The sequence below is a fragment of the Chroicocephalus ridibundus genome, chromosome 5 (genome assembly GCF_963924245.1).
Source record: "Chroicocephalus ridibundus chromosome 5, bChrRid1.1, whole genome shotgun sequence".
In the NCBI taxonomy this organism is placed as follows: Eukaryota; Metazoa; Chordata; class Aves; order Charadriiformes; family Laridae; genus Chroicocephalus; species Chroicocephalus ridibundus.
The window spans coordinates 7347390-7372557 of NC_086288.1; the positions used below are offsets into that span (position 1 = coordinate 7347390).

General features: G+C 48.0%; 1 protein-coding gene across 4 annotated transcripts in view; it reads left to right on the forward strand.

Annotated features, from left to right (window-relative positions):
• SLC4A4 (solute carrier family 4 member 4) overlaps positions 1-25168 on the forward strand; it is a 207645-nt gene that overhangs the window by 54927 nt on the left and 127550 nt on the right. For all 4 annotated transcript variants that reach the window (XM_063337111.1, XM_063337113.1, XM_063337114.1 and 1 more), the window contains exons 2-3: positions 569-642; positions 16765-16944. In XM_063337111.1, the coding sequence (XP_063193181.1) occupies positions 569-642; positions 16765-16944 (254 nt within the window). The remainder of the gene's footprint in view (positions 1-568; positions 643-16764; positions 16945-25168) is intronic.

The window sequence follows — 25168 nt, forward strand, 5'->3', positions numbered from 1 at the left end:
GCGGCTCGCCGCCCGCCAGACAAGTGTATTAAGAGGCTGGTCTCCCCCCGGGCATTTGCCCGCGTGTGTGTAGAGTGTGTGTTTGCTTGGGGACGCCGTTCTGCAGCCAGGGTCTTTTTGAAGCACTTCGAAAGCATCCTGGAGTTCCACAAACTCTTGGCTATTGCGTAGACAGCCCCAAACTTGCCTCTGTGTGTGCGTGTGTGTACGTCCTGTTTTAGAAAAAAAGGTGGAGGGGGGAAAAAAAACCCGACAAAAGCAACAAGAAACGGGAAAAAGAAAAAAATAAAAAAAAGCCCAAAGACTTCTAGCCGGGATTACCTTTCTCACACCTGTCACCACTGATGTCCTCTCAAGGTTAGAATTGGAGCGACGTGAGGCCAGCTTAAACCGAACGGCGTTTGAGAGGAGCTCTATGAAGGCACAGCAGGCGCTGGAAGGAGAGCAGGAGAGCCCAGAGGAACATGAACAACAGCTTGCAAGTTAACCTGCCCAGGACCTGGGCTGGTTCAAACACCTCGCTCCAGGAGAAGTCTGAGCATTCCTTTTTTCTTTTCTATTACTATAGGATGGAGGACGAGGCAGTACTGGATAGAGGGGCTTCCTTCCTTAAACATGTATGTGACGAAGAAGAAGTGGAAGGTAAGAGACCTTGGACTGCTGGGGAGAAAGGGTGCCTTGGCAATTTCTGTTTGTCTGTCACGCAGCAGAGAAAAAAGGCACCTTTGTTTTTACCGAGTGATTAATCCTAAAACTGACTCAAACGGCGGTAAGCTGGAGCGGGGCAAAACTGACTTTTTAAAGAAATCCTCTTTTTCAGTTCAGGAGGGAATGGTGTTGCGTGCTGCTGGCGCACATTCCCACAAAATCGTGTTTGCTGCGTTACACAGGCTGGCTGTGAAATATCGGGGCTATTGGGGTTTTTTACCTTGGTGAATACTGTTTTGGCAGCACTCGCGTGTCGCCACCACGCCTGGAAGTCCTGGAATTGGGTGGCAGGTGCCGCAGATGGAGAAACGAACTGGAAAAACCAACAGGATTTGTACCGAGGGTCCGTGGTGGACGTACAGCAGCGGGTGGATGTTTGCCTGGGTTATCCTTTTAGCGTAGGAGGCACAGGGAGAAGGTTTTTTTCCCCGTTGAGGAGGAACTTTTTAACTGAGCAAACAGTTTCTTCACTTTTTAAGAAAGGAGTCGGCTCCTTTGAAAGTGTTTTTGTTTTCTCTCTCACTAAAAATGTTGTGAAATCCCAAAGGTAAAAGGAATTTAAAGGAGTTTAGTGTAAGGTTGTTGGTGGAAGGTGATTAAGCTGATAGGAATGAATTATTTGCAGGAAATTCTGTTTTTCCTTGGTTTATGAGGATCAGTTCGACCGTGTGCTTGATAAACGAGTGGGGGAGGAGGAGGAAAGGACGATAGGGTACGTACTCTACCTAGAAGAGAAGAATTTCACCTCCCAGTGCTATCCTTCCCTCTTGATTTAGGTATTTAATTTTATTCAAATTTCTTTATTTGCAAACAAATGCCTGTGGCTTTGGGGTTTAAAATGTTTTGGAAGGCGCAGGGTTGCAGCCATGTCAGTGTTGCTGGTAGTGGACGGTGAAGGATCAAGCAGTAGGAAAGAAAATAATCTCCAAAAAGATGGATTTAGAACACTTCCAGCAAATCAAACCAGTCATTTCGACGGAAAAGGCTGTGTTTTCTTCTGCTCTTGTATGAAGTCATCTGTGCTCAGTAGCTATAAATCATGGCGTTGGGTTTAATTAAGCCATTTGATGTCTGCTGGCTTGGAATGAGCCTTCTGCTGGTAGGAAAATTGATACTTTGGCACAGCAGAAAGATTTGAGAGGGAGAAAACATTTATTTTACCGTCTTAAATGTTGCCACATGCTGTTGTGGTGTGCATTGCCCCATATGGGCCGCCCCAGGAATATAATAGAAAAATTGTTGATGGTGACGAGGGGTGCGGGAGCGTCCTTTCAGCGGTCCGCGGGTGCCGTGAAAAAGGCTGTGGTTAAAGCTTTAAGTCATATTGGTAGCTGCGGTGTGTTTATCTTGGTCTTTCAACGTAGACACCCTCCTTTGATTATAATTGGGCTAACAGAGCAGTTGCAGGTGCATCTCGCGGGGCTCAGGAGACGAGGAGGTGAAGCAAGTGTTTGTAATTGCACAGGACCAGCCTCTGAGAGCTGTGGCTGCTTGTCTGAGCCTCCGGGGAGACCCGGAGCTGCGTAACCGGCTCAGTCCCTCCTTCCTGCTGAAGGCAGCGCCTTGATTCTCGCCAGGCTTCCGCGAATGACCCAGCTAAATCCCAAAAGGAGCTGCCATCTGTGGCGGGGATGGGCCGACGGTGTAGCATCTGTCGGTGTCCCCGTGTATGTATGGTGCCTGTAGGATGCTCCACAGTTCTGGAGTGGGACAGCCTTAAACTCATAGCCTACTGGGCAAATTTGGGGCATTACCACAGTGCAAGTAATCATTAAAGGCTTTGGCACTTTGAAGAGGTCTTATTTGCCATAGAAGGGAAGACGCGTGTCCTCAGCTACACCTGATGCTCACACAGATCTGTGCCGTGTACGTGAGTACACTTAATGTATGTGTGTGTCTAATGTGCATCATCGTCTGCATGGATAGGATGAGCTGTACACTCACAGAATGGTTTGGGTTTGAAGGAACCTTTTAAAGATCGCCTGGTCCAACCCCCCTGCCTTGGGCAGGGACACCTCCCACCAGCCCAGGTTGCTCCAAGCTCCGTCCAACTTGGCCTTGAACCCCTCCAGGGATGGGGCAGCCACAGCTTCTCTGGGCAACCTGGGCCACTGTCCCACCGCCCTCACAGCAAAGAATTTCTTCCCAATATCTCATCTAAATCCCCCCTCTTTCAGTTTAATATCTGATGGAAGGGCTAAAACATCGGGTTGCAGACCTTTGGCGAACACTTGGTGCTTTTAAGTCTCTCTGCTGCGTTTCTGCACTGCAGGTGGAGTGGTTTCAAGGAGAAGGTTTGTCTGGAGACCTGAGGGTCTTAGCTCTGAAGTGCTCTCCATTACTTCAGCCACTTTTGGGGTATAGTTACAACTTGCTTTTCTAAAAGGCTTACAGTAGTTCTATCCTCTGTAGGAGAAGGTAACAGCGAGTGGGATTGTTACCTCCAGGTGTCTTTTATTTTTCTGGTAGCCTTTTTAGCCTGCTTTCATGAGGAAATACCATACGTATCATAAAGCTGTTTGCCTCTTTTGCCTATTCTCTCTATTCCTCTCCCAATAATTTGTTTCACCTAGCAGTCGATTTTGATGAAATTTCTCAGGAAGGCTCTTTAAAGCTGCCCTTAATTTCACCGAACTTGTAGGAAAGAAAAACAACTGGGCAGAGAGGAAAGGGGAATCGTAACCTTGACGAGCAGAGAGCCGGCAGTGTGATGGGCATTCCCCAGCTGCGGGAGTTTGCAGGAGAGAATGGGAAAACCCTACTGCGAAAGCCCGTAACACACTTAGAAAGCAGGCTGCTTTTGTTGGTTGTCAATCGGTTTGATATCAAACCCATGAAGACGGAATTTTCAAGTCGTCGTTTTGAGCATCCCTCTTTTGCACGAAGAGAGAAACGGCGTGGTGCCATTTTATCGGCAGCTGATGACCTGGCATCACGGCTCTGAGACGGAGATGGCAACTCTCAATTACCACGTCGCTCACTAATTTGATTAGGTAGCGGTGTGAGGGGGAGAGGGAAGGACTTTGTTTTTTAAGGAGTGGGGGGAAAAAACGGGCGTTTCTGCTCAGGAGGATGCTGAGACATTCTCAGCTTGGGGCAACTGTGGGTCGTGGCCTTGCTGAGTAAATGTAATGTTAATAGAAACCACACATACCTGACGGAAGTATGTCCCTTTGGCCTGCTTCCAGAGGCTGTTTAGTGCTTTTCTAAGATGGCACCTCAGCCTGGTCCTGCGCTGGAATGTGTTGCTATTTTATGAGTGATACCAGCTTTTGACATTGGAAAATTGTTCCATTGCAGCTCAGCCCCTACTGTCCTCAGCGGCGAGAGGGCTCCACTGATTAATTCAGTACGGGGCGGTTAGGAAGAGCCACAGGGATCCTGGGTCGGGGTCAGAGTGTGGAAGAGAAGCGTGGAAAGGTGAAAACGTAGGTTTTCTTGGGGGAGCTGAGGGAGAGGCGCTGCCCTAAGCTGAGCCCCCTGCGCGAGAAAGCCATTCCCATTCATTTCGAGCACCGCACGTTCCTTTCCTTGAAGGTAATGACATGCTGCTGTAATGCCACTGTGAGGAGGGCTGGTATGTGTGACATAAACAGATTACTTAATAACCGATTTTGCAAGAGGGGAAAAGTAAAGCTCCACCTTATCCTTTGAGATAAGGTATTCTTGGCTCTCTGCGCGTAACTTCCCCCCGGGCTTGCTGCCGCCCTGCCTCGGCACTGGGGAGGAGGATGCTTGGTTTCAGGTCTGACAAGTGTTGCTCCGGCTGTGGGTCGCAGGGCCCAGCGCTCCTCTCGGGGGTCTTGTCCCGCCGTTCAAAGCATCCCCGAAGTAAAGACCTCGAGAATATTTCAGATACAACCGTTGTAGGAGCAAAATCAGGAAAAAATGCTGTTACAATAGAAACTTTTTCATGGGTGCTCTTAGCATTATGGGATTTACTATATAGAGAGCCTAAAACAGGGGGTTTCTAACAAATTTCCATCACTGCTTTTCCCATTTTAGCTGCCTGCTCCCCACGCGATTCCCTCCTCTTTCCTTTCTGTTCTCGACCCTGTTGTGTCGCTGCACTTTGCTGGTGGAAGGCCGTGTGATGCCATAAGCCCAAGATAATTACTTAGAGAGAGGCTGAAAGGGCAGAGATAATGGTGAAAATCTTTACCTTTATTACCAGCAGGCAGAAGGTAGGACAAATGGGCTGTATTTTACCCTTTTACTTTGTTTTCTTTTTCTTCTCTCATCCCCGCCCTCGGTTTTTGATCGCCGGCTGTAGGCAGACTTTCCCCTTTTTCAGAAATAACCAGGAGACCTGTTTCATATCAGCTAGAGTTTTTAATTGCTTTTGAAATAAATATGATTAAAAACCTAATCAGATAAAATCTCAGCACAGAATGTACTTAATTAATTTCCTTTGGTACCTTTAATTTATATGCAAAGAATAGAGCAGGCTGAATTTTGCCTTGGTAAAACTGACTCAGGCTTTGCTCGTGCAAAAGCGGAGCGAGGAGGACTTTTTGCCTTTTTGCTCTATTTCTCTATAACTTGGAAACGGCAGGCACAGATTGGGACCCAAACGCTGCCCCACACAGCTTGTAAAAACAAGACGGGTGGTTTGGATCTTCCCAGCTTTGAAGTATCTGGATGACAGATTTCGGATGAGCTTCTCGCCGGCTTTAATCCTCTGTGGCACTTTGCAGGCTACTGAAATGTGCCATTAACTGGTTTGTCGTAAATGAAAAGGTCCAGGGCTAGGGCTTCGCTGCAGACTTTTGATAATACGGTAAATCCCTATGGAAAAGTTGGGAGCGGTTTTTATGCGTGTGGATTAATTAAGTCAGTAGTACAAATGCCGTGAGGTCTGTGAAACATGAGTCGCTCCTGAAGTTCAGACTTTTTTGTCATTAAGATAATATCACGTTTCAGTCATTTGTGAGCCTGCTGCTAGTCCATCTCGGAGCGTGCTTACATTGGCCATTCCCAGCAGGTGTCTGTGTTCCCCGTGGTCGCATGGGATGTTCTTCTGGTCGTTGCAGGTGTTTTTTGTCTGCTGTCAGGAGTCAGCGTTAGCTTTAAAGTTGCTGGGGTAGTGTGAGAAGGCGTGGATGCCCGCCTACTCCAAGCTCTGGGAGAAAAACTGCAATCCGAGTTGAGATACCGATAAACTGACTTTACATAAGGTAGCGATAAGTTGGCTGTGCAGGCAGGAGAAATCGGGAAAGTGTTGTAAGAACAGCTGAGTCAATATGTGGTGTGGTTTGCCCCTTGCGAAGGAAAGGTTGAGTTTTCTGTTAAGCCACGATAAGTTTTGCACTGCCACGTGCTGAGTGTAAGGTACGTGGCAGTGAAGGAAGGTGCTTCCATACCCATCTGACAACGACTGGCTTTTTCCATCGCTGATGGGTTTAGAAACAATCATCCATGCTCTGACCTGGCGGTGAAACGAATTTTGGTGAGGGCCGTGCTAATTAGAAAGGTGGCCCTCGCATGGCACCTTCGAGCCTTTGGTGGGAACAACTTCTCTGAGTGGATGTTTTCGGTTCCTGGAGCCATCCTGAAGCTGCTGGTCACTACCCAGAGAGAGCGGCCACTCGGATGGTGCCGAGCAGTCCAGTCCAGAGGCATGGCCCTCCGTTGGCTCAGTGTGCTCATGGTAACGACTCTATGGAGGTCGCTTTGTAAGCCTTCTCTTGTTTTGTGCTTCAGTTTCTGGAGATGCTGCCCAGCATGAGTGGGCACGCACGCCGGTGTTGTAGTTGAGCACCTGCTGGTTCCATGATGGTGTGGTCCTCTCCTGGGTCATTTCAGTTAGGATTCAAGTCTAGGCTTGTTTGACTGTCTTCTCCCACCCATTGTATGGACCTTCTGCCCAACAGCTCTTTTTTAAGGTACGATAATACTGGATATGACACTTCAGGGTGGAGACTGAAGAAGCGATACAGCCTTTGCTCAGTCTTCAGATGTCAGCCCCGGGTGTGCTGGTGACCCTCCCTGAATTTTTCTGGGACTTGTAAAATCAAAAGGTGACACAAAAATGTTTTGGGGAGGCTCGGTCGCAGTTGTAACGTCTGCGATGCCAGTGTTTGCTCTCTTTGGCAAACTTTTGCTCTCTTTTAGCAAACTCTGCCAGGGTTTTTGCCTGTTCACTGAAGTGACGGATTTTTAGGAGATGTACTCCATGATGTAAATCCAAGCATAGAAAAGTAGTGAAGGTAAGTGGCACAACCCACTCATCAAACAGGGAAAGATACTGAGGCAGAAAGTGGAAGATACCTGACTCCGTGACAGGGCTGGGTTCCTTCAGGCTTGCCATGTCCATCAGTCACAGCCTGAGTGTAGTTAGGGAACGCTGGAGTGTTCTTCCCTCTCTCATCTGGTGGAGCTGGGCTTAATCTGGAGACTGATCTGGTTGAACAACGCTGTGAGAACTCCCGTAGCAGTGAAAAGGGACCGAGAAGGGACATAGGAAACTCCGGTGCTTCCTCCAAGGAAGCATTGTGCCGCTGGAGAGGCATCCGGAGGCCTTTGTGTGAATGGGGCTCCCGCCGGCGAGCACCATGTTGTTTGCATTCCTTCGCGGTGCCCTGCTGCCTTTCATCACCGCGGCCTCTATGTGTTTAATTATAACTGCAGCCTTGGAGTCAAGGTTGGCTTGTAGCGGGGCTGGTTTCCTACTGATGAGGTGCCGCAGTCAAGCAGTTACGAGGACTTTCCGTGAGCTGCCTGGCAAGGCAAACCCAAGGAAACAGGATGATGGTTTAGTTAGGTCTCCACCTGGCAAGTTGCAGTGGTGTATCTGGTCCTGTTGCTGTGCCTATCCTTTGCTGTTTGCTCTTCAGGCTTTGGACAATGTGCGGCTCCACGCAGTCATCGGTGGGGATTAGGGGTTCAGGCTCTGGAAAGACCCAACGGTGTTTGCTTCAGAGTTTGGAGTGGGAATTTCATTGGCGTGCCCTCCTGCTGCACAAGCGGTGAAGGAGCAGCCCACCTCTTGTACCTGGAAAGCAATTTGAGGTTCTTTATCTGAAGCAGGGACAGTGATTGGATGCCTTGGTCAATACACCATTGCTCGCTCTTACACTGGAGGGCGGTCTAGAACCTACCAGCCTCTACGCATTCGGTACTGCCAAGTACAGCTTGGTATTCATGTGGTCAGCCTTGGTAATTAATGAGATGGAAATAGGGAAAACGAGGCCAAGATGGGCTATTTTGAGTGGTCGTTTGGGGCATTTCAGAAGGGGACATAATTTTAAAGAAATAATTTTTAAGAAACTGTGTCCAGTGCTCGAGGTAGATGCCAGAAGATTCAAAGTTACCATGCTGCCGAACAGCTTGGCCTAAAACTTAAATCAAGCGGTTCAGCACAGCTTCCCTCCTCTGCCCCTTTCCCCAGAGCTGTGCCTTCTTACAGTCTTCCTTTGCTTCCCGTGGAATCCGAGCGGTACTGGCCAGATTAGATCAGATCACCGCAGGACAGGTTCGGTGGCTTCTGTAACCTCTCACAGCTCCAAAGAAGAGAGAAAGAAAAGCAGCTTATGGCGTTGTGGGTAAGAGTCTCGCAATGGCTTATATAAAGCTCAGCGAGAATACCCCAAACACATGTTTATTGTTCTGTCTACACAATGTCTGCCCGTTAATTCATTGCCAACTTCCTTATATTTCCCTGTCATGGAGCAGTACCTTGTAGCCATCATCAACGTGTGTCTTCTGGGCTTCGTGTTCTGAACCTTTCCTAGCAGTTCCTGGTGTAGTTTGTGGTGTGCTCCTCCAAACAAACAGGGTTTGTAGGATCTTCAAAAAGTCAAATGAAGACCTCATTTCTTTTTGTTTCATTTTCTTTTCCTCTTTAGAGATTCTTGACTTGACTTTATGTGAGCTCCGACTTTTGGAGCCATCCCGTTCTTCGGGGCACCGTGCTAACTCACCTTTTAGACATGCTTCGCCGGAGCAGCCTCTGAATCTTGTTAGGAATCTGGCAGTTCAAGTCTGGGTCATCGATGGGTAGCGAGCGAGCACATGTTTGAAACTGAGAAGTGCAAGCTTTAGACAAACGGCCAGGAAGACTTTCCTTCTGGCTAACTATAGGGTTGTTACGTGGGAACCTTTTCAAGACTGCAGAGGTCACTTTACATAAAGATTAAACTGACCTTTTGAAGATGTTGAAGCTCTAGAAGCCAGATGTTAGAAAAGAAGAAAAAAAAAGAAAATCTCCAATTTACGTGCTGTCTTCCCCTACCCAGCTTGGTTCCGTGCCCCTGGTAGTGATTTTAGGAAGCGGCTGCGTATTAAGGTGTGACGTGCAGTAATCCAAATACGTAAAATGGTCTTTGGACAAGTTCCCTGCTCGATTAAGTAACTGCGTCTTCTTTGGTGACGCTGCGTCCTCTCTTGAGTACCTTCATCTCAGCCACGAATTGGGGGTTCTGGCGGAATTGAAGACAGCCCTGTTGTTGCTGATCTTGTCCTTTCCTATTTCATCTCCCCGTTGCATAGGAGCTTGGGTTTTGTCTCTCTCGGAGCCTCTGTTTTCTTTTTTGCCCTTAACTGCATCTCTCTGATTGCAGACTGTTCTGATGGCATTTGGTAGGTCATGAACCCCCTACTCAACATTATGCTTGTCCTTTTACAAGTATTTGGTCCCATCACCTGATGGGACTCCCTGACCCTTTTCTTTGGCCAATGGCCACATACCGTGGAAGTTAGTTGATCGCATACCACTGTTGTTTTAAAGGCCCTTCTGCCTGCGGGCCTTCCTGATCTTGGGTTTTTATCAGCTACCTGGTTACAGACTTGTGCTGCTTGATTCCAGTCTTCTCCATACAAACATGATTTCTTCTGCTTCTCCCAGCCAGTCCCTTACTGGCATCCTTTGTCCAGCTCCAGGCCTGCTATTGCTGGTCGTTTGGCAGTCTGCGCTCAGTCCCTCCAAAGACCTTGGGCTCCCTTCGTGGCAACCTCTTGCAGAGCGGTAATTTTGTGCCCAGCCATCACCACTGTAAGACTTACATGCAGGTTTCTGCACTAATTAAATCGTTACTGGGGCACAAGGCTCTCAGCCTGTTCCAGTTGTGCGGGCTGCCCTCTCTTTGGAAGGAAACGCATCTTTTCTGTGGTTCTGCTGCTTGACAGGGCTATTTCGCTGTGGGGAAAAGGAGGGATTTGGATCTGATTTATCTCCAACTGGTATCTTAGCTTGTTTAGGTGTCACCCAGATTTCAACAAACACAGCGCTCAATGAATCCTTCTGCTGTTTACCCGATGGAGAATTTTTTGCTCGCCTGGAAAATCAGTCCCTTGAACATCATGATGTTCTGAAAACCCTGTGGGGAGCGGGTGGTGACCCTGTGCGTGTGCCTGGTCAGAGGAGTGGTGATGGTTTGGTTCTGTTTTCTTCTGAGGCATGGTATCTTTGTCCATAGGCATGAGTGGAACAGGAACGGTGCTGGGGGAGATCATCACGTTCCTTCTTTCTACTGCAGGAACCAGCCGTGTTCACTGGCAGGTCGTGAACGTCCATGTCTTTTCTCCTACCCAGAATTTACATCATAGAAAATATTCCCTTTTGCCTGTTGTTTTTGTGGCCTGTCTTGTCATCTGTGTGGAAACGAATGCTCTTTAAGATCACTCCCGGGAAATTTTGAGGTGAAACGTGATGACTGTGCAGGAGGGACCGGGAGAGCCGTTCCCGTCCCCGTGGTGCCAACCGTTCCCTGGAGCGGGGTGTCAGGCGGGCAGTGGGTGCCATCCTCTGAGTGCCAGGGAGCCGGTCGGGGTGGAGAAGCCCGCACCTGCTCCTCTGCCACCGCCAGCACCTGCAGCCCCTTCGGAATCAGGTAGAGTTAAGGGCACTCGGCACGTGACGGCGTGGCCTTTTGTTCTTATTTCTTGAGCTGATTTGAAACTAAGCAGGGCTTAGTTTGGGACTTGCTTAGTGCTACTTTTAGTATCTCCCTTTTAAAATGGATCATCCCTGTGATTTATTTGTCCTTCTGGGCCATCAGCTTTTTCTGTCATTTCATTCCGTGGATTCTCCCACAGAAGTACCCTTCTGCCGCCGCCCCTGGGTTTGAAAAGCAGCTGCTAGAAGCTGGGCTAGCCTGGCTGCAATCCCAGCGGCGTGTGGGCTAGTACCACATCTCGCTGCGTGCCTGGCGGAACGCCGACACCTTCCTCTTGGCCACAGCGTGTGCCATACCATCTTCTGCTGACGAAGCACGTGGCGGGCTGCATCCCCTGCCTGTCTCGTGGGACCTCAGAGCTGTGGTAGGTGCGGGTTCCTCGATGTTTGACATCGCTACGGAGCAAGTTTTCATAAAGTTAGCAACTTGTTAGTGGTAGGAGTGAAAGCTCCTGGGGTGTGTCAAAAGCCACATCAACAAGTCAAGCTTCCCCGCCCGGGGGGGTGCTGTGTTTTAATCCCACCCAGGTAGGAGGCTGATCACTAGGTGATGGAGATGGGCAGAGAAGGGCTCGCCTCCACCTGCCTGTGTCCTGTTATAGGTCAGCCATGCCCCAAGGTGAAATGGCTGGGGCATCCATCCGGGCTACAAAGATGATCAATGGACTGGAGCACCTCTCTAATGAGGAAAGGCTGGGAGACCTGCGTCTGTTCAGCCTACAGAAGAGAAGGCTGAGAGGGGATCTCATCAATGCTCATCAATATCTAAATGGTGGGTGGCAAGGGGATGGGGTCAGGCTCTTCTCAGTCGTGCCTGGTGATAGGACAAGGAGCAACGGGCGCCAGCTGGAACACGGGAAATTCCATCTCAACATGAGGAAAACCTTCTTTACTTTGAGGGTGACAGAGTACTAGAACAGGCTGCCCAGAGAGGTTTTGGAGTCTCCTTCCCTGGAGATATTCCAAACCCACCTGGATGCGTTCCTGTCCAACCTGCTCTAGGTGACCTTGCTTTGGTAGGGGGGTTGGACTAGATGATCTCCAGAGGTCCCTCCAACTCCTAAAATTCTGTGATTCTGTGATTCTGAGCGAAGCCCTTGGTTTGAGCGGCCTGAGATACCTGCCCCACTGTTCTCGGAGAGCCTGGGCACGCACGGCTGCCCAGGGCAGGAGGCGCGAGTGGCCAGAGCTCGTGGAGAAGAGCTTGGCCGTGGAGACATGTCAGTTGTAACCACATGAGCCTGTCCAAGCCTGATTTGGTTTAATGTTTCTCTCTCTGTTCTCTCTCCTTGGGAAAGGCGCCTTGAAAGTAAAAAGAAGGGCCAGGTGAAAACTGCTAATACTCAGCTCGTTTTCAGTACTTTATACATTTTTAATGTTAGGTTTTGATCTTGTTTCCTTCTAAGGTGCCAGTCTGAGTTCTTTATGGGCCGGTTGGACCAGGCTCTAAGTCTCAACAACCCAGGTCATGTGTAAGGGATTCCTTCCTATTCTTAAAAAGAGTTAGTACTTAAAAATGGAGAGGATCATAAATAAAGTGATCTCTTTCTGTTTGTTTGCTTGGCTGTAGCTATCTGGAGCGAAAAAAGAGTTTGTTTTACGCAGTGTCAGGCTTAAAGTCTGCACTTGGGCACGGACTGAGATAGCAGAAAGCTGTAGACTCAGCTCAGAGTCCAGATGAATGCTGAGCCCTCAGGCACAAAAGGTACCAGCACATTTAGATAATCTAATCATATATGCTGATTTACCTTTTTTTGTTCCTTTTTCTTTTTTTTCCTCATGCTCAGGCTATGATTTCAGTTTGCATTTCCTGTAACGCAGGTTTTCTGGTAGTACCCTACATTTGGATCACTACCATGGCCACTGGTAATGTATTACGCGTTATGTGTTGAAATATGCAGTACCAAAGGCTTTGCAGAAAGACTGTTGTTGCAGAATGAAGCTCCCCAGAACCACCTAAATTCAAACTTCATGAGAAACCTGAGCTCTGCAGCTCTCCGTAGGGTGGGTCACACATCAGGTCTATTCTGGGTGAGTCTTCTGGGAGGAGCTGGTTTCTTACCAAGGGCATGGTAGGGAGTAATAATGCTCTTTAAGGCAGATGTGGTTCCAGAACTAGCTTGGGAAACAACACCTGAACTATGGATTTCTCTCGATGTAGGGCTTTTTTTGGTCATTTGCTGCCTGTATTGTAGCATGAGTAGATCCAGGTGTTTCAAACAATATAGCTGGCTTGTGCTTCACGGGCCTTGGGATGCCCAGTTTGGGGCTGACGTGATTGCAGAGAGAGTGAGCAATTCCCCCGCTCCCAGCACACTTCTCATGCAGGCAGATCCCAAGGTCTTTTCATCACGTACATTTAACCGTGCCTTGTGTGTACACCCTGCCTCTCGGTCTCTGAACGGCTGCCATCCTTTCTTCCTTGGACAGAAAAGGATCCCCATGGATGGACAGTTGAGGCTTCATTCCAGCCTTGTGCCACAGCAACTGCAAAAACACCTAGATGGAGTTATGGCTATAGAGGTTTAGGAACCTGATGTGTTTGATGCGGGTCTTGGCTTCTCTGAGAAACCCCTGTGAAGCTTTCCGCGGGCGGTGGGGTGCGAGCACCTGAGAGGAGAGCAGCTATGTGTGGGTACAGGTGATCAGGCCGTGCCAACGCACGGATTTGACTATGCAAACACCACACGAGAAACTAATGGGTCCCTGGACCTTTACCGGGTCAGAGAACTTCAAGCCTGAAGGTTTCTTACTGTTTTTATTTTTCAGTACACTTTCTTTCCTCCTACGTTTACATTTCTTTAACCCCCACGTTCCCTTAAATGGAATAACTCAGAAAAGAAATGGATGGGGCTTTGAGCAACCTGATCTAGGAGGAGGTGTCCCTGCCCGTGGCAGGGGGGTTGGAACTAGGTGGTCTTCAAGGTCCCTTCCACCCCAGACCATCCTATGATTGTATAAATAGCACGGCGTTGGACCGAGGTGGCGTGCTTGGGGTTCTGACTGATTGGGGCAGGGTGTCTGGAGCTGCTTGGATATTCTTGCAGGCAGGGAGGGAACGCTGCGTTTTACGGAACTTCAGTTGGGTAACACACGAGTGGCTTTTCACCAGTAAAACTGACTCAGAGAGTCTCCCGTGCCCAGACTCTAAATCCGGACTCTGAATCATGAGCTGCTCTTCTTTAATAGCTCTTAATAAAGCAAAAGCTGTGGTTTCAACCGAAATTTCTCTGGGGGAAAAATACCGCTCCGATCATGACTTGTTCTATTAATAATCAGATGGAACGGTTTTGCTCTGAATTTGGTGCACAGTAAAGTTTCTCCTCCGGCACAAAAGTTCAAAAGTTTTAGCTGCAGCAGTTGTAGGGTCAAGGAAGCCGCAACCCACGGCTGTCCTTCCGAACAGAGAAGGTGCCACTTGGACCCGCAGGTCTACGCCGTGCATCTCACCCGCCGCATTTTAGCGTTGGGAAATACATGCCTCTGGTCAACCGAAACGGCTTCCCATCCTCTGCCGAGCCGCAGGGTACGAGCGTGGTGCGTGTGTGCCACCTTCAATTTCTCAGGCCTTGCCATTTGTCACGGCTGGTTCTCATGGGAAAGGCGCCGTTACCCCGGCGAGGAGGAAGTGTCTCAGAAACCCCGTGCATTGAGAGTACGTGTCAATTGTTTCCTTCCAGGCGCTTTGGGAAGGGAGCCTAGAAGTTTATCTCAGCGTTTACAGCAATATAAACAGATGCCAAGCACTTCAAGTACGCAGAAAAGGAAAATGTCCTGCTCGGCCTCCCTGAACAGCCCAGGAGGCGGGGGGTGGGAAGAGGAAAAGCAGCATTAAGTAAGTCTGTCCCTGGCAGAATAGGGGAAAGCAGCTAAGTAATGCAGATGTTTGCCTGCGTATATACAATTTAGTTTCATGTTACCAAAATCTGTACTGTGCACACGTGGTCAAAAGATTAAAGAGATTGTCCGGTTCTGTTGGCAGCATATTAAAGTATTAAGACTACAGGCTTACTATGATGTGTTTCTATTATCGAGCTGGCCGCAGGATTGAAACGATTCAAAAAAAGACGCTGTTTTAATACAGACACGGGCATCGCCCCGTCCTTTTTCATCTGGCTTTTGGTTGGCATCTTGGCTGTAAGAACCTCGGGAAGGGCTGCCATTGCCCTCCCTGTCCCGGGGCCGCCCTGCAGCTCCTGCTTGGCTCAGATGAGATTTCCCCTCCTCGGTCCCTGTGCAGGGTTGATGCCATCTGCCACGTTAAAGCTGGTATTTCCAGTTGCTGGGGTAGCTTTCCTGGTTTCCCTTGACACGCTGGAGCTAAATGCTGTCTCCAGGTGTTGGTCTGTATGGACGGAGATGCCCGTGTAGCCGAGAACTTTTAATATCTCCGCCCAGATATCACTGGCTAAAAAGTAACTTCACCCGGAGAGATTTCCACTAACCCTTTATAGCTGTTAGTTTATATCTTGATATCACGGGCACTCCGTATCTTTATATCTGTGTATCCGTTTTGTTTATTCAGTGTGGTCTTCTGCATCGTTACCGCTCATACGTAACCTTGAGCTTGCTGTACTGCAGCGGCCACCAGAAACGATGGTGTGGTCCATGCCAGGGCCACCACCGGCGCTGTCACACTACCGCGTCTGGGAGCGAGGAGGGAATTTCTTCACCAGCCTCTGCTTTCTATTACAATTTCCGCCCCACAAATTACTTTGGAGCCCTTGAGGAGCTCCCCTTGGGGTTTTTGGAGCCTTGGAGTTCCCCTTGGGGAACTCACTTAGTGATTTTAAAGTTGCTGCCGAGGAGGGCCGCTCTGGTCAAGCAGCTTTTTAGAAGACCTCGGGTGCTTTCAGGATGAAAATTCACATGCAAAAAAGGTGAAGGACTCTAGGCTTCACAGCCGGCCTCAGGAGCCTGTGGAATTTCAAATGGCAATTTTCTCCCTAACTTACTTTCTCTAACTTTCTCAACCGCGTGACACTTGTATCAAGTGACGCCTGATTTCTTTTTTGTTACTCAGTTGACTTCGTTCTTATTCCTGAGCAGAAGGGAGTCCGGCTGCCGCTGAAGAGAGGTGTAAATGTCTGCACCCACAGAGAAATATATTTGTTCCTACCTGCGTTTGCGGCTCATCCATTAGATAAGTGTACCTCGGCCAGTAACGGGTCACACAGATTTATCTCTCTGCTTGGCTGCACCGAGACATTTGGTTAGGAAACCAAATTTGGTCAAAAGCGTAGAATGCAGCTATCATTTATCAGGAGTTAAATCTGCAGGAGCTGTTTTTAAAGCTTACAGTAAGATGTGTGCACCGTCTGGGCACGGAAAAAGACACGTGAAAGCTTTCTATAAGCACAAGGAGAGATATTTGTCCCGATTTGGTAGAAGCGCAGAAAGCCACGAAAATAAAACATTTCTATGAAACTCATCAGAAAGACCTAACGATTGGCAAATGCAGTTTAAGTGCTTTAGTTTGAAATGAAAGCCTATGGGAAAGGGAAAAGGCGTACTTGGCGTTTACAATCAGCATAGGAAATTTGGCGCTTGTTCTTTTATTACTTAATTTTTATTTTTGGAAAGTGTCAAGTACTTAGCAGTTTGCAGTACCTTACGTTAATCGTCCTTCCTCGTCAGCTGCGTTATAATAATACCCGAACGGTACTTTGATACGTGTTATACAAAGGGCTACAAAGCCAAGCGACGTGCATTTTATTGCTCTAAGCTCTTCAGTTAAGCTGGATCAGTTTGCGCAAGGTAGGTGTTAATCCAGCTAACGTATTTGGTAAAACAAATGGGAAAATTAACGTAGAATGTTTTTGAGGAGCACTGCGTACCGTATTCCGTACTGCAGAATTAGCACCATGGCCTTCTGTGGTTTTTGTTTTCATTTTCACATGAGTCACAAGGACAGAATAATTATCAGAGAGTCTGCGCTCGCAGAAACGATAGCACAAAAAATACTTTTCCAAATGGCAGCTAAAGAGCTCTGAGCTCGCATTTGCAGACAAGAAACGTAGTCCTAATTAACATTAGGCCAGCAAAGAAAGATACTTCGCTCGCCTGTTTGAATGAAATTTAATTTGAATGAACTCTACCAGCCAGGGAGGCACAAACGCTACGCAGTCGAAGTTAATATTTGCTGTGCTTGTCTTCCCCAGGTCATCACACTATTTACATTGGGGTCCACGTGCCGAAGAGCTACAGGAGAAGGAGGCGTCATAGAAGAAGACCCGGGCACAAAGAAAAGAAAGAAAAGGAGAAAATCTCTGAGAACTACTCCGACAAATCCGACGTAGAGAACGCTGATGAGACAAGCAGCAGCATCCTTAAGCCGCTCAGTAAGTACCGGTTTCGGTTGTCGCTCGCTACAATGGTCTGTTGTCTGGCGATCTGCTCCTGATCCGATCGTGGAGGGGGACACCGCATCCATGAAAACAGTCTCCTCGTGTTGCAGGGTCGCAGTAGCCTTCATCAGTTGCTGTGGCTGGGAGGAGGCACAGGCGGGAGCAGACATTTCATCCCTCTCTCTCACCTGAGTTTGCTCCTGAGCTGACGCCAGCCAGGAACAGGCCAAATTTTAAAAAGCAATTTGACCCTGTGCGTAAAGGGATAGCGGGGAAAGGCAAAGACCGAGTAGATGCCCAGGCGGATCTGTTGCAGCCCTGGCTCTCGGGATGTCTGCCCTCTCTCGAATTCAAGCACCCCGTGGTTTCAGCTCTCAGAGGAGCAGGTTGATGAGGAGCACCAAGACCACTGCTGTGGCCCGTGAGAAGCATACCCACTTGGGATTTGGCTTCCTTGTGTCAATAACTTGTGGTGCTAATAAGTCTTTTGCCTTCAGTAATTAACCAGTTTTAAGTTTTGCAAAAAAAAAAAAAAAAAAAAAAAAGAAGAATAAAATGTAGCATTACTGTATGCTCGAGTGTCTGTAGGGGCTGAATACCTGAATTTTGATAGGCAAATGAGGTCCGTTTTGGATGCTCTGCACCTCCGTTCTCTGGTTAACAGTTTCACTCTGGAGAGAGATCTTTATCAGGTGTCATCGCCGTGCTGTCACATTGGTACCATCGTAGGAGACTGTCCAAAAGTCCCATTCCTCTGTTGGCCACAAGCTTGTTGTGCAATGTGGGGGCTGGCTGCTTAAATAGAAGGGGGAGAGAGACGGTGACAGCCTGCTAAAATGGGAACGTGCGCCCAAGGTTCGAATATAGGAGAAGAGCCCAGGATGTGATATAGCTCCGATTATTGAGGCTCATTTGGGATGGTTGGAGTTTCCTTAACGAACTTGTTTGTAAGTGGGAAAATGCTTCCTGTGCGAGCGAGAGAGGAGCAAGCAGGGGTTGTATGACCTGATCTTTGATTGAAGAAATACGTGAATTTTTCGTTTTGAAGTAATGTTGCTGGGTAGTTGCTGCACGTAAAGACAGTAACATGGGATCAGATGAGTCGGGTCATTAGCCCAGGGCCTGTAACTCTCGGTGGCGCGGATACTTCAGAGAGCAGCAGCTGCAACGGAAGGCAAGTCCCAAAGCCCGTTTGCTCTTCGTAGCTGTAGTCGCCTGGTTGTCCCAAGGAAATTTTCTTGTCAACGCTCAGAAACCAGAAGTTAGTTTTACACCGAAAGACATCATTAGCTCTCTTCAAGAGCTCTAGGTATTTGAAGTTTAATTTTTATACTTACATCTCTGTTCTTTGGTGTGCAGGTGACCAGATGTATAGAAATTCCCTTTTGGCTTCTGGATGTATGGCTATCCCAGAGGAATCGTTTCCTCGGGCTAATTGTGCCAATGGTTGAAAACCTATTTCTTCCATCAGGTTTTGATTTTCTGCCTTTCGTTTTGTTCCTCATTGTTTCTGTTTTGTGTCATTTGAGAAAGGGTTAATGGTAGTTTTTTCCTCTGTTGTTTCTACACTTTAGTGTGTTCTTGTCTACTCTTTATCTGCGTGTAAAAATGCGCAGGCTTTTCATCTCTCTCTCTCTCTGAGAATTTTCCCATAGACTTTTCCGCCCTGGCCGCTTTGCATTACGTATTTTTGGCGTGGGATCGTTTAAATACTGCACAATATTCCAGGTGTTCCCATGCGATAGCATTAACGCTACATCATTTGTAGCTTTCTCTGTATCGTTCACCATCTCGTGTACCCAGATACTCGATCAGGTTCTCGCAGAGACCTGCTCTTTTGCGCTGGTGGCCAGATCCTTTTACGAGCTGGCGCAGTTAATTTAGAACGCTGTAAAGGATAGGAGTAGTTCAGATGACGGTCTTGAATTTCCAAACATTGAGCTACATGTTGCCTCGTATCCCCGGGTTTTTTTCCCTTCTGAAACTCTTGTCTTCATAGCTTGCTACCAACCCTTTCTTCTCTAGTTCCACGTATGTAGTAATGCCAGTTTTCCTTCAGAAATTTCTGCTGTTCCGCTTTTGACCTTCTCCATCATTTATAGACGGCTCTTTATTTCCATTTCGTTTTCTGTCTTTTCGGAGGTTGCCCATCTGAGACAGTTGTTGGACGTTCAGACCGTGCCAGCTTTAGGTGTCTCTCAGTGGCACTTTGATGAAGGCTTTTTGAGGGTCTGAATGGTTTGTGTGTGCCAGCGGCTGGGTTCGCTCTTAGGTATGGCAAGCGTGTCCAAGAGAAGGCCAGTTCTCTTCGGACAGAGAAAAGCTTAGTCCGATACTCATTACTGGCCATCATGGCAAGAAATCTCAGTTATAACCCTGTTTTTTTTAATCTTCATCTGTTAATTGTAAAAGAGTTAGGGGTACGTGGCTCAAATTCAGTTTCAAAAGAGCGCTAAGAATATTAGGGACAAAGAATTGGGGGATGTTGAGCTGGAATTTTGATGGAGTTGGGAAAAAGCTGAAATGAAATACCTTGCGTATATCTGAGACGCTTTGAGCAGAGAGGATGGGGCATAAGAAGCTGCGGTATCTGTGGTTCGGTGGAGCGTGGGGCAGAGGGAAGGCGTTTGCTCTGGAGAAGGGCTGCCAGGGGAGAAGTGGTGACACCATTGTGGCCGGGAAGTTTTGGATTTTGCTTTTCTCCTTCGAAGCGGGGCAGGAGGGGGAAATAGCAGGAACTGAGCGAGATGTGAAATGCGGAGCGTGGAGATAACCAGTGAGTGAGGTTCGTCTAACTTGCCTGAGGTCGTTTTAGAGGGACGGGTGGTTATAAAGGCCAGCTCCACAGGGCTTGCTGGACATGTGTGTGGGTGCACTGTGTTTCCATGTTGTCAGGAGATGTGGCAAAAAAAACCAGGAAGTTGCTAGACACCAAAGAAAGAGGAAATCCTGAGCCCACTGTGCCCTCTTATGTGGCTCAAAACCTTTGCAGGAACAGACGACCAAGGGCACTGCAGTCCCCAGGACGAAGGGCCGACTCTGCTAATGACCTTTGCGTAACACTGGCTCTGTTAATGACCTTTGCGTAACGGACACGGCTTGGCGTGATGGCCGGCTGTACCAGGGACTGTGCTCACCACTAAAAACCGGGATCGGATTCATGGACGCTTCAGGCGCCCATCAGCGACTGGGGCTGGATGAATATCGTGCTGTGAATATAACGTGTAGGAGGCTGCCTTCAGAAGGGCTGCAGGGGGGGCGGCGGGTGTGTTTTATGAGTTTCATGAGATAATAGAAAGAAAGTGCTGTTTATGTAGTTAATGATGAGGTGAAGGGACTGAGCTGGATGACATTTCGGTCTTTTCCTTAGAATTGGAAGATTTTGGATTCGTATATTCTGTTTTGTTAACCATGTTTTAAGACAAGCAAACCTCCATTTTACATGAAGAAAACCCAAACATCTTAAGGAAAGGTACAGTGCATCTCGGTCTATAAAAATGACAGTTTACATAGCTCCTTCTCTCTGTTGATTTTTTGCAGTTATTAACTTGGCCAAGTATTAGACGCCGTCAGTTCAACTTATATATAATCAGTAGTTTATTTCATCTTCAAATCAAATGGCAAGCATATAAAGTTAGATTTGCAAAATCTTTAGTAATATAGTTGTTAAAATAGTTGCTAGGAGTTTAGGAAACGGCTTGCTTGTCTCCATTATACAGAGAGCCATGTTTTTACTGAGTGGAGAGCTTAAGCCAGCTTTGGTTCGATACATCACTTCTATTTCTTGATCTCTCCCTAAGGACGGTGAAGCCTAAACGTAGGGATCTTGCCTGAAGACGAATTCTCAGCTTCTTTGGTGAAAACTGTGCAATCCGATTTTGACCAAATCTGGATTTGACTCACCGGGTCAAGCTGCTTGTCCCACAGCAAACGAACCTGATGGAACATGTCTGTGGATACAGGCAGGAGAGTAAACAGGTCCAGAAATGCAAACCTCCTTCCCTATAAACCGTTTGTTCCCGTTCAAAACCGGTCTGGCTGCGCTTCTGTATTTGGGAATTGGTGCAGTTTGGAAACGTCAGTCCTTTTTTTTTTTTTTTTTTTTTTAAAAAAAAAAAAATCTGTGTCCAGTTCAGTCAGACAAGCCAAACTCTAGTTTATAAACAACCTTCAGCTCTCCCATCTGGAGAGAGCTGGGGAAGCTGAACATGTACAGATACGTTTTATCCGAAGTAAATTATTGCTTGGGAAAGATGCCTCCTGCAAAAACCTAGACGGGGATGTTCTCTGATAGACCGAGGAGGAGGCTCGAAGGCGACGTTGCCTCTGCAGAGCCCTTTCAGTATATTCCAGGCCTGCAGGGCTGTCTCTGCGCTCGGGGAGAAAATTGGAGCTCACACCCTTGTTCTCAGGCAGGACTTGCTGACACCGGGCCTCATGGAACGTGCCTTCCTTCAACCGCAGACGATTACCAATCCCCCTTCCAGGTGAAGCGTACCAGCCCCTCGTTTCTAAAAGCACCTTCCTTTAACCGGCCTGGCCCTGGTTTCCACTCCAAACCAGTAAGAAGGAAACGCTTTTTATCAGTGGTTATTTGCACCGTCCAGGAAGCTGGCAGACAAGTATTTTTGAGGTTAAAAAAATATAATAAAATATTATTGCATTCCTAGTAAGTGGTCTTTCAACACCCTTTTCTTATCTGCCTAAAACACACGTAAGAGGTGGAAAACAGATGAAGATTCATGCTGTCAGAGCACTGCAGAAGGGGAAGGATGGCATATTGAGAGACGGTGAGGAAAATGGGGTTTACAGAGGGAAGGGTTAGTGATTTATTTATTTTTTTTAGTGCTAATGGCTGGAGTACTGACCCGCCAGTATTTTGGGCATATTCCATTGGTCTGTGATGAGCTCTGGCTAATGCGCTTAGTGGGGTGGACGCAAGACTCAGCTGGGCGGAAAGGAGAGCCCCATCCCTGGAGGGGTTCAAGGCCAGGTTGGACGGGGCTTGGAGCAGCCTGGGCTAGTGGGAGGTGTCCCTGCCCGGGGGTGGGGGGGGCGGCACTGGGTGGGCTTTACGGTCCCTTCCCACCCAAACCATTCTATGATGGTGGAAAGCCGCAGGAGGCTTCTCAGCTGGCATGGGCAGGGGTGTCAAGCCTGGTTCTGCCTTCTCAGGTCGGCCCATTGCTTGTCTCGGAGTGAAGCGGACAGTGTCGTTTGCTGTTACTTGCAAGGGATGAGACAAGGGAGGAACAAGGAAGGCAGACAGAAGGTTCTTCTTCGGGACAGGCTGTCATCTGAATCCATTTCCCTCTTCCTCATTCTTTACTACAGGCGTGGGGAGATTTTCCCATGAGGAGATGCATCTCCGCTTGATCTGGGAAGGGGTTTCTTCTCGTCGGCTGGTTGCCCTCCAAGTTAATTTGGCTCGCCTCCCTGGCTCAGACCCAGGGAAATCACGTCTCTCAGTAAGCGCTGCCGTAGCAGGCAGCGTGCAGGCACTGCGTTGACGTACGCAGCAGTACGAGGTGCCCAACGGAGGTCCCTCTGCTTGTGCAGAACTTGCTTGGGTTGTCCTTGGGCTGGCCCAGCTCTGTGCCCCGTAGACACACAGCATGTGCAGAAGGTACACGTTAACGAAGATGGGAATTTTGAAGCTCTGATAGCGTCTTTAGAACAGAAGTGCTTGGAATATGGGGTACGGGCTTGGGCCGATGTGAGCGATTGCCATGTCAGAAGAAACAGAAGTAGAAAAATGTATGGTTCTTTGGCAGAATGGAAGTTCTCATCTTCTTTTCGGTTGATCTGTGCATGGCCTGTGGTTTCTGGAAGTAAGAAACTGTGTTTTCGTGACTCTGAATCCAGTGGCTGGGGTAAAGGTCCTTCAATAGGCAAAGGTGATTCCAAGCAAATGGAGAGCGAGAAGCCCAAAATAGAAAATACCTGTCCCTTTCCAAACTGGCTTGGGGAATTTCATCTGTAGTCAAGGACTAGTATTATAAGCTATAAAGGAATGACTTGCAATGCTGCTCCTCAGTTCAAGCCCTAAGGCGTTTCACTCCAAGCAAGTCACAAAAATGATGCTAGAAAACAAAAGGTTGAAAATTCTCTGTTCTTTGGAGCGATTTTAAAGCTAGCTGGCAGTAAATGTCCCCAGACCTTGTTTTCATGAAGTTAACTAGAGGCATCACTTGCTTTTTAATGTTAGCTGCCTGCTGACGTTACTCTTCAGTTGTAAACACGGGACGTCTTCGTCCTCGTCCCAAGTATGGTGCTTTACATGCACATGAACACATATTTCTACATGTAAATGCCCTTTCTTTAAAGACCAAGAGGGAGTCTTTGGGACTTCCCTTTGCTGAAGGGCTGTACCATTAGGTTTTTCCTCTAATGATACTGCTTCGGGCCAAGTGTAAAGGTTTTATCCCACAAGTTGTGGGGCGTAGAGACTTGCAATACTATATGGTTTACCGACTGGTTTTGTTAAAACCGCTTGCAGGTCTGAAAAATCCTTGTTGACAAAGTGAAAGATTTGTCTAAACTCAGCGTAACGCTTGGGAAAATGGAGTGGGAGGAAAGGAAATTCCGTGTGCATCCTTTACTGGAAATGGGCATTCAGGGCGCTCTGCCGGGCTCCGGAAGGGACTGGGATACTTGGCTTTGGTTGTGGATTCCGCAGGGCACTGGGACCTGAAAGCAACAACAAGGCACCCATGAAACCAATGAACTGCATGTTGTAATAGAATTTTCGTAGCGCTTGCACCCGTGGAGAGAGTGAAACCTGATTTTGGGCAGGAGTCAAAACGTTGACAGGTGGATAAATAGAGCTGCAGAATCTAAAATTTGGAAAACCTTTAAAGGAGGGATAAGTGGCCGGGAGCTGAGGCCATCTCTCGTTTCACACTTTTGGTTGCAGCTCTTTTGCGCGTGGTCACGCGTGGGCTAAGCTTGCCGAAGGCTTTCTTTACCAGTTGAAGGGTGTAACTGTCATCCTGTTTACAGGACACAAAACCAGAAACGAGGAAAAGAGGTAGAAAATCTGGATCTGTCTGTTGGAGTGGTTTCGAGAGGACCCGTACAGCAAGAGAGAGGGACGGGATGGTATGTCATCCCATCAAAGGTTTGTAAAGATTTGCAGTTTGCTCCGAGAAATTCCTTTTCCACCCACCAGCAGTAGTTCTTGAAGGTTTTAGTTGAAAAAAAAAAAAACCCTCTCTTGAGCCCTCAGATGTGGGTTAGGAGGAGCATTTTGCTGAGAGAGAAACCGTTTGCAGCGGAGTCATTTCACTACGGCGCTGCTTGAGGCTTGTGCCGTCACTCTGGATGGAGCGCATCTCTCCCGCTGGAGGTGAGGTTGGCTCTGGATGGATCGGATTTGCCGTGGAGGCAACCCCTGCGTCCCTCTGCCGCCATCCCTCGCTACGGGTTAATAACAATTCTAATTTAAAATGCAGCCTTCTCTCAAAAGTAAGTTCTGTGTAATCTGGGGCCAGGAAAGCTGGGACTCTGGAGCCTCCTGCTTGCTTGAAGCTTGCTCTCAGTTTTGGGTATGTGTGCTAGGACTTTGCTGCTGAATACCTGCATTTAAGTGGTGCTCGGGAGGATGTGTGGTGTGGCGAGAGAACTGTGATTATCTCTAACAGATTGTCTGAACCTGAACCAGACATCCGTTGGCAGCGTTAGTTTTTTTTAAGGAAAACTGGATAATCAATGCTTGCTTTATCGAGATGCCTGGCGACATAAAGGGCGTCGTGGCGAGCAGTCTCGTAGCACGAATTCACCACGCTGATTTGTTTAAGTGGAGGCTTTTTAGTCCAGGTACCACAGTTTGTCTGTTGCTTCTGGTTGACGTGGGACACCCTGGAGTTGATGGCATTAATGTCCTTAGTTTCCTTTACGTTATGGTTTGCTTCTTGCATAACGAAGATGTTTTTTGGTCCTTTCAGGTTATTCTGGTCTTCCAGTGGGTCTGAGTGCCTAGGTAAGAGTGGGGCGGGGGGGGGTGTGTGTATAAAGAGTTTTCTAATGTCTGTCTGTGGAGTGCAGTACCCCTGAGGGATCCTAGACAGGTGTCCCTGCAGGCCAAGCTGCTCTGCTTTTTTGCAGAGTAGCTCACCAACGTCATCTTTATCAGCGAAGAAAGCCCACCGACGGGGCTGAAATGCCCGTTGATTCCATGATGCTCTTGTTTCTTCATCACATCCATAATTCCCGATGA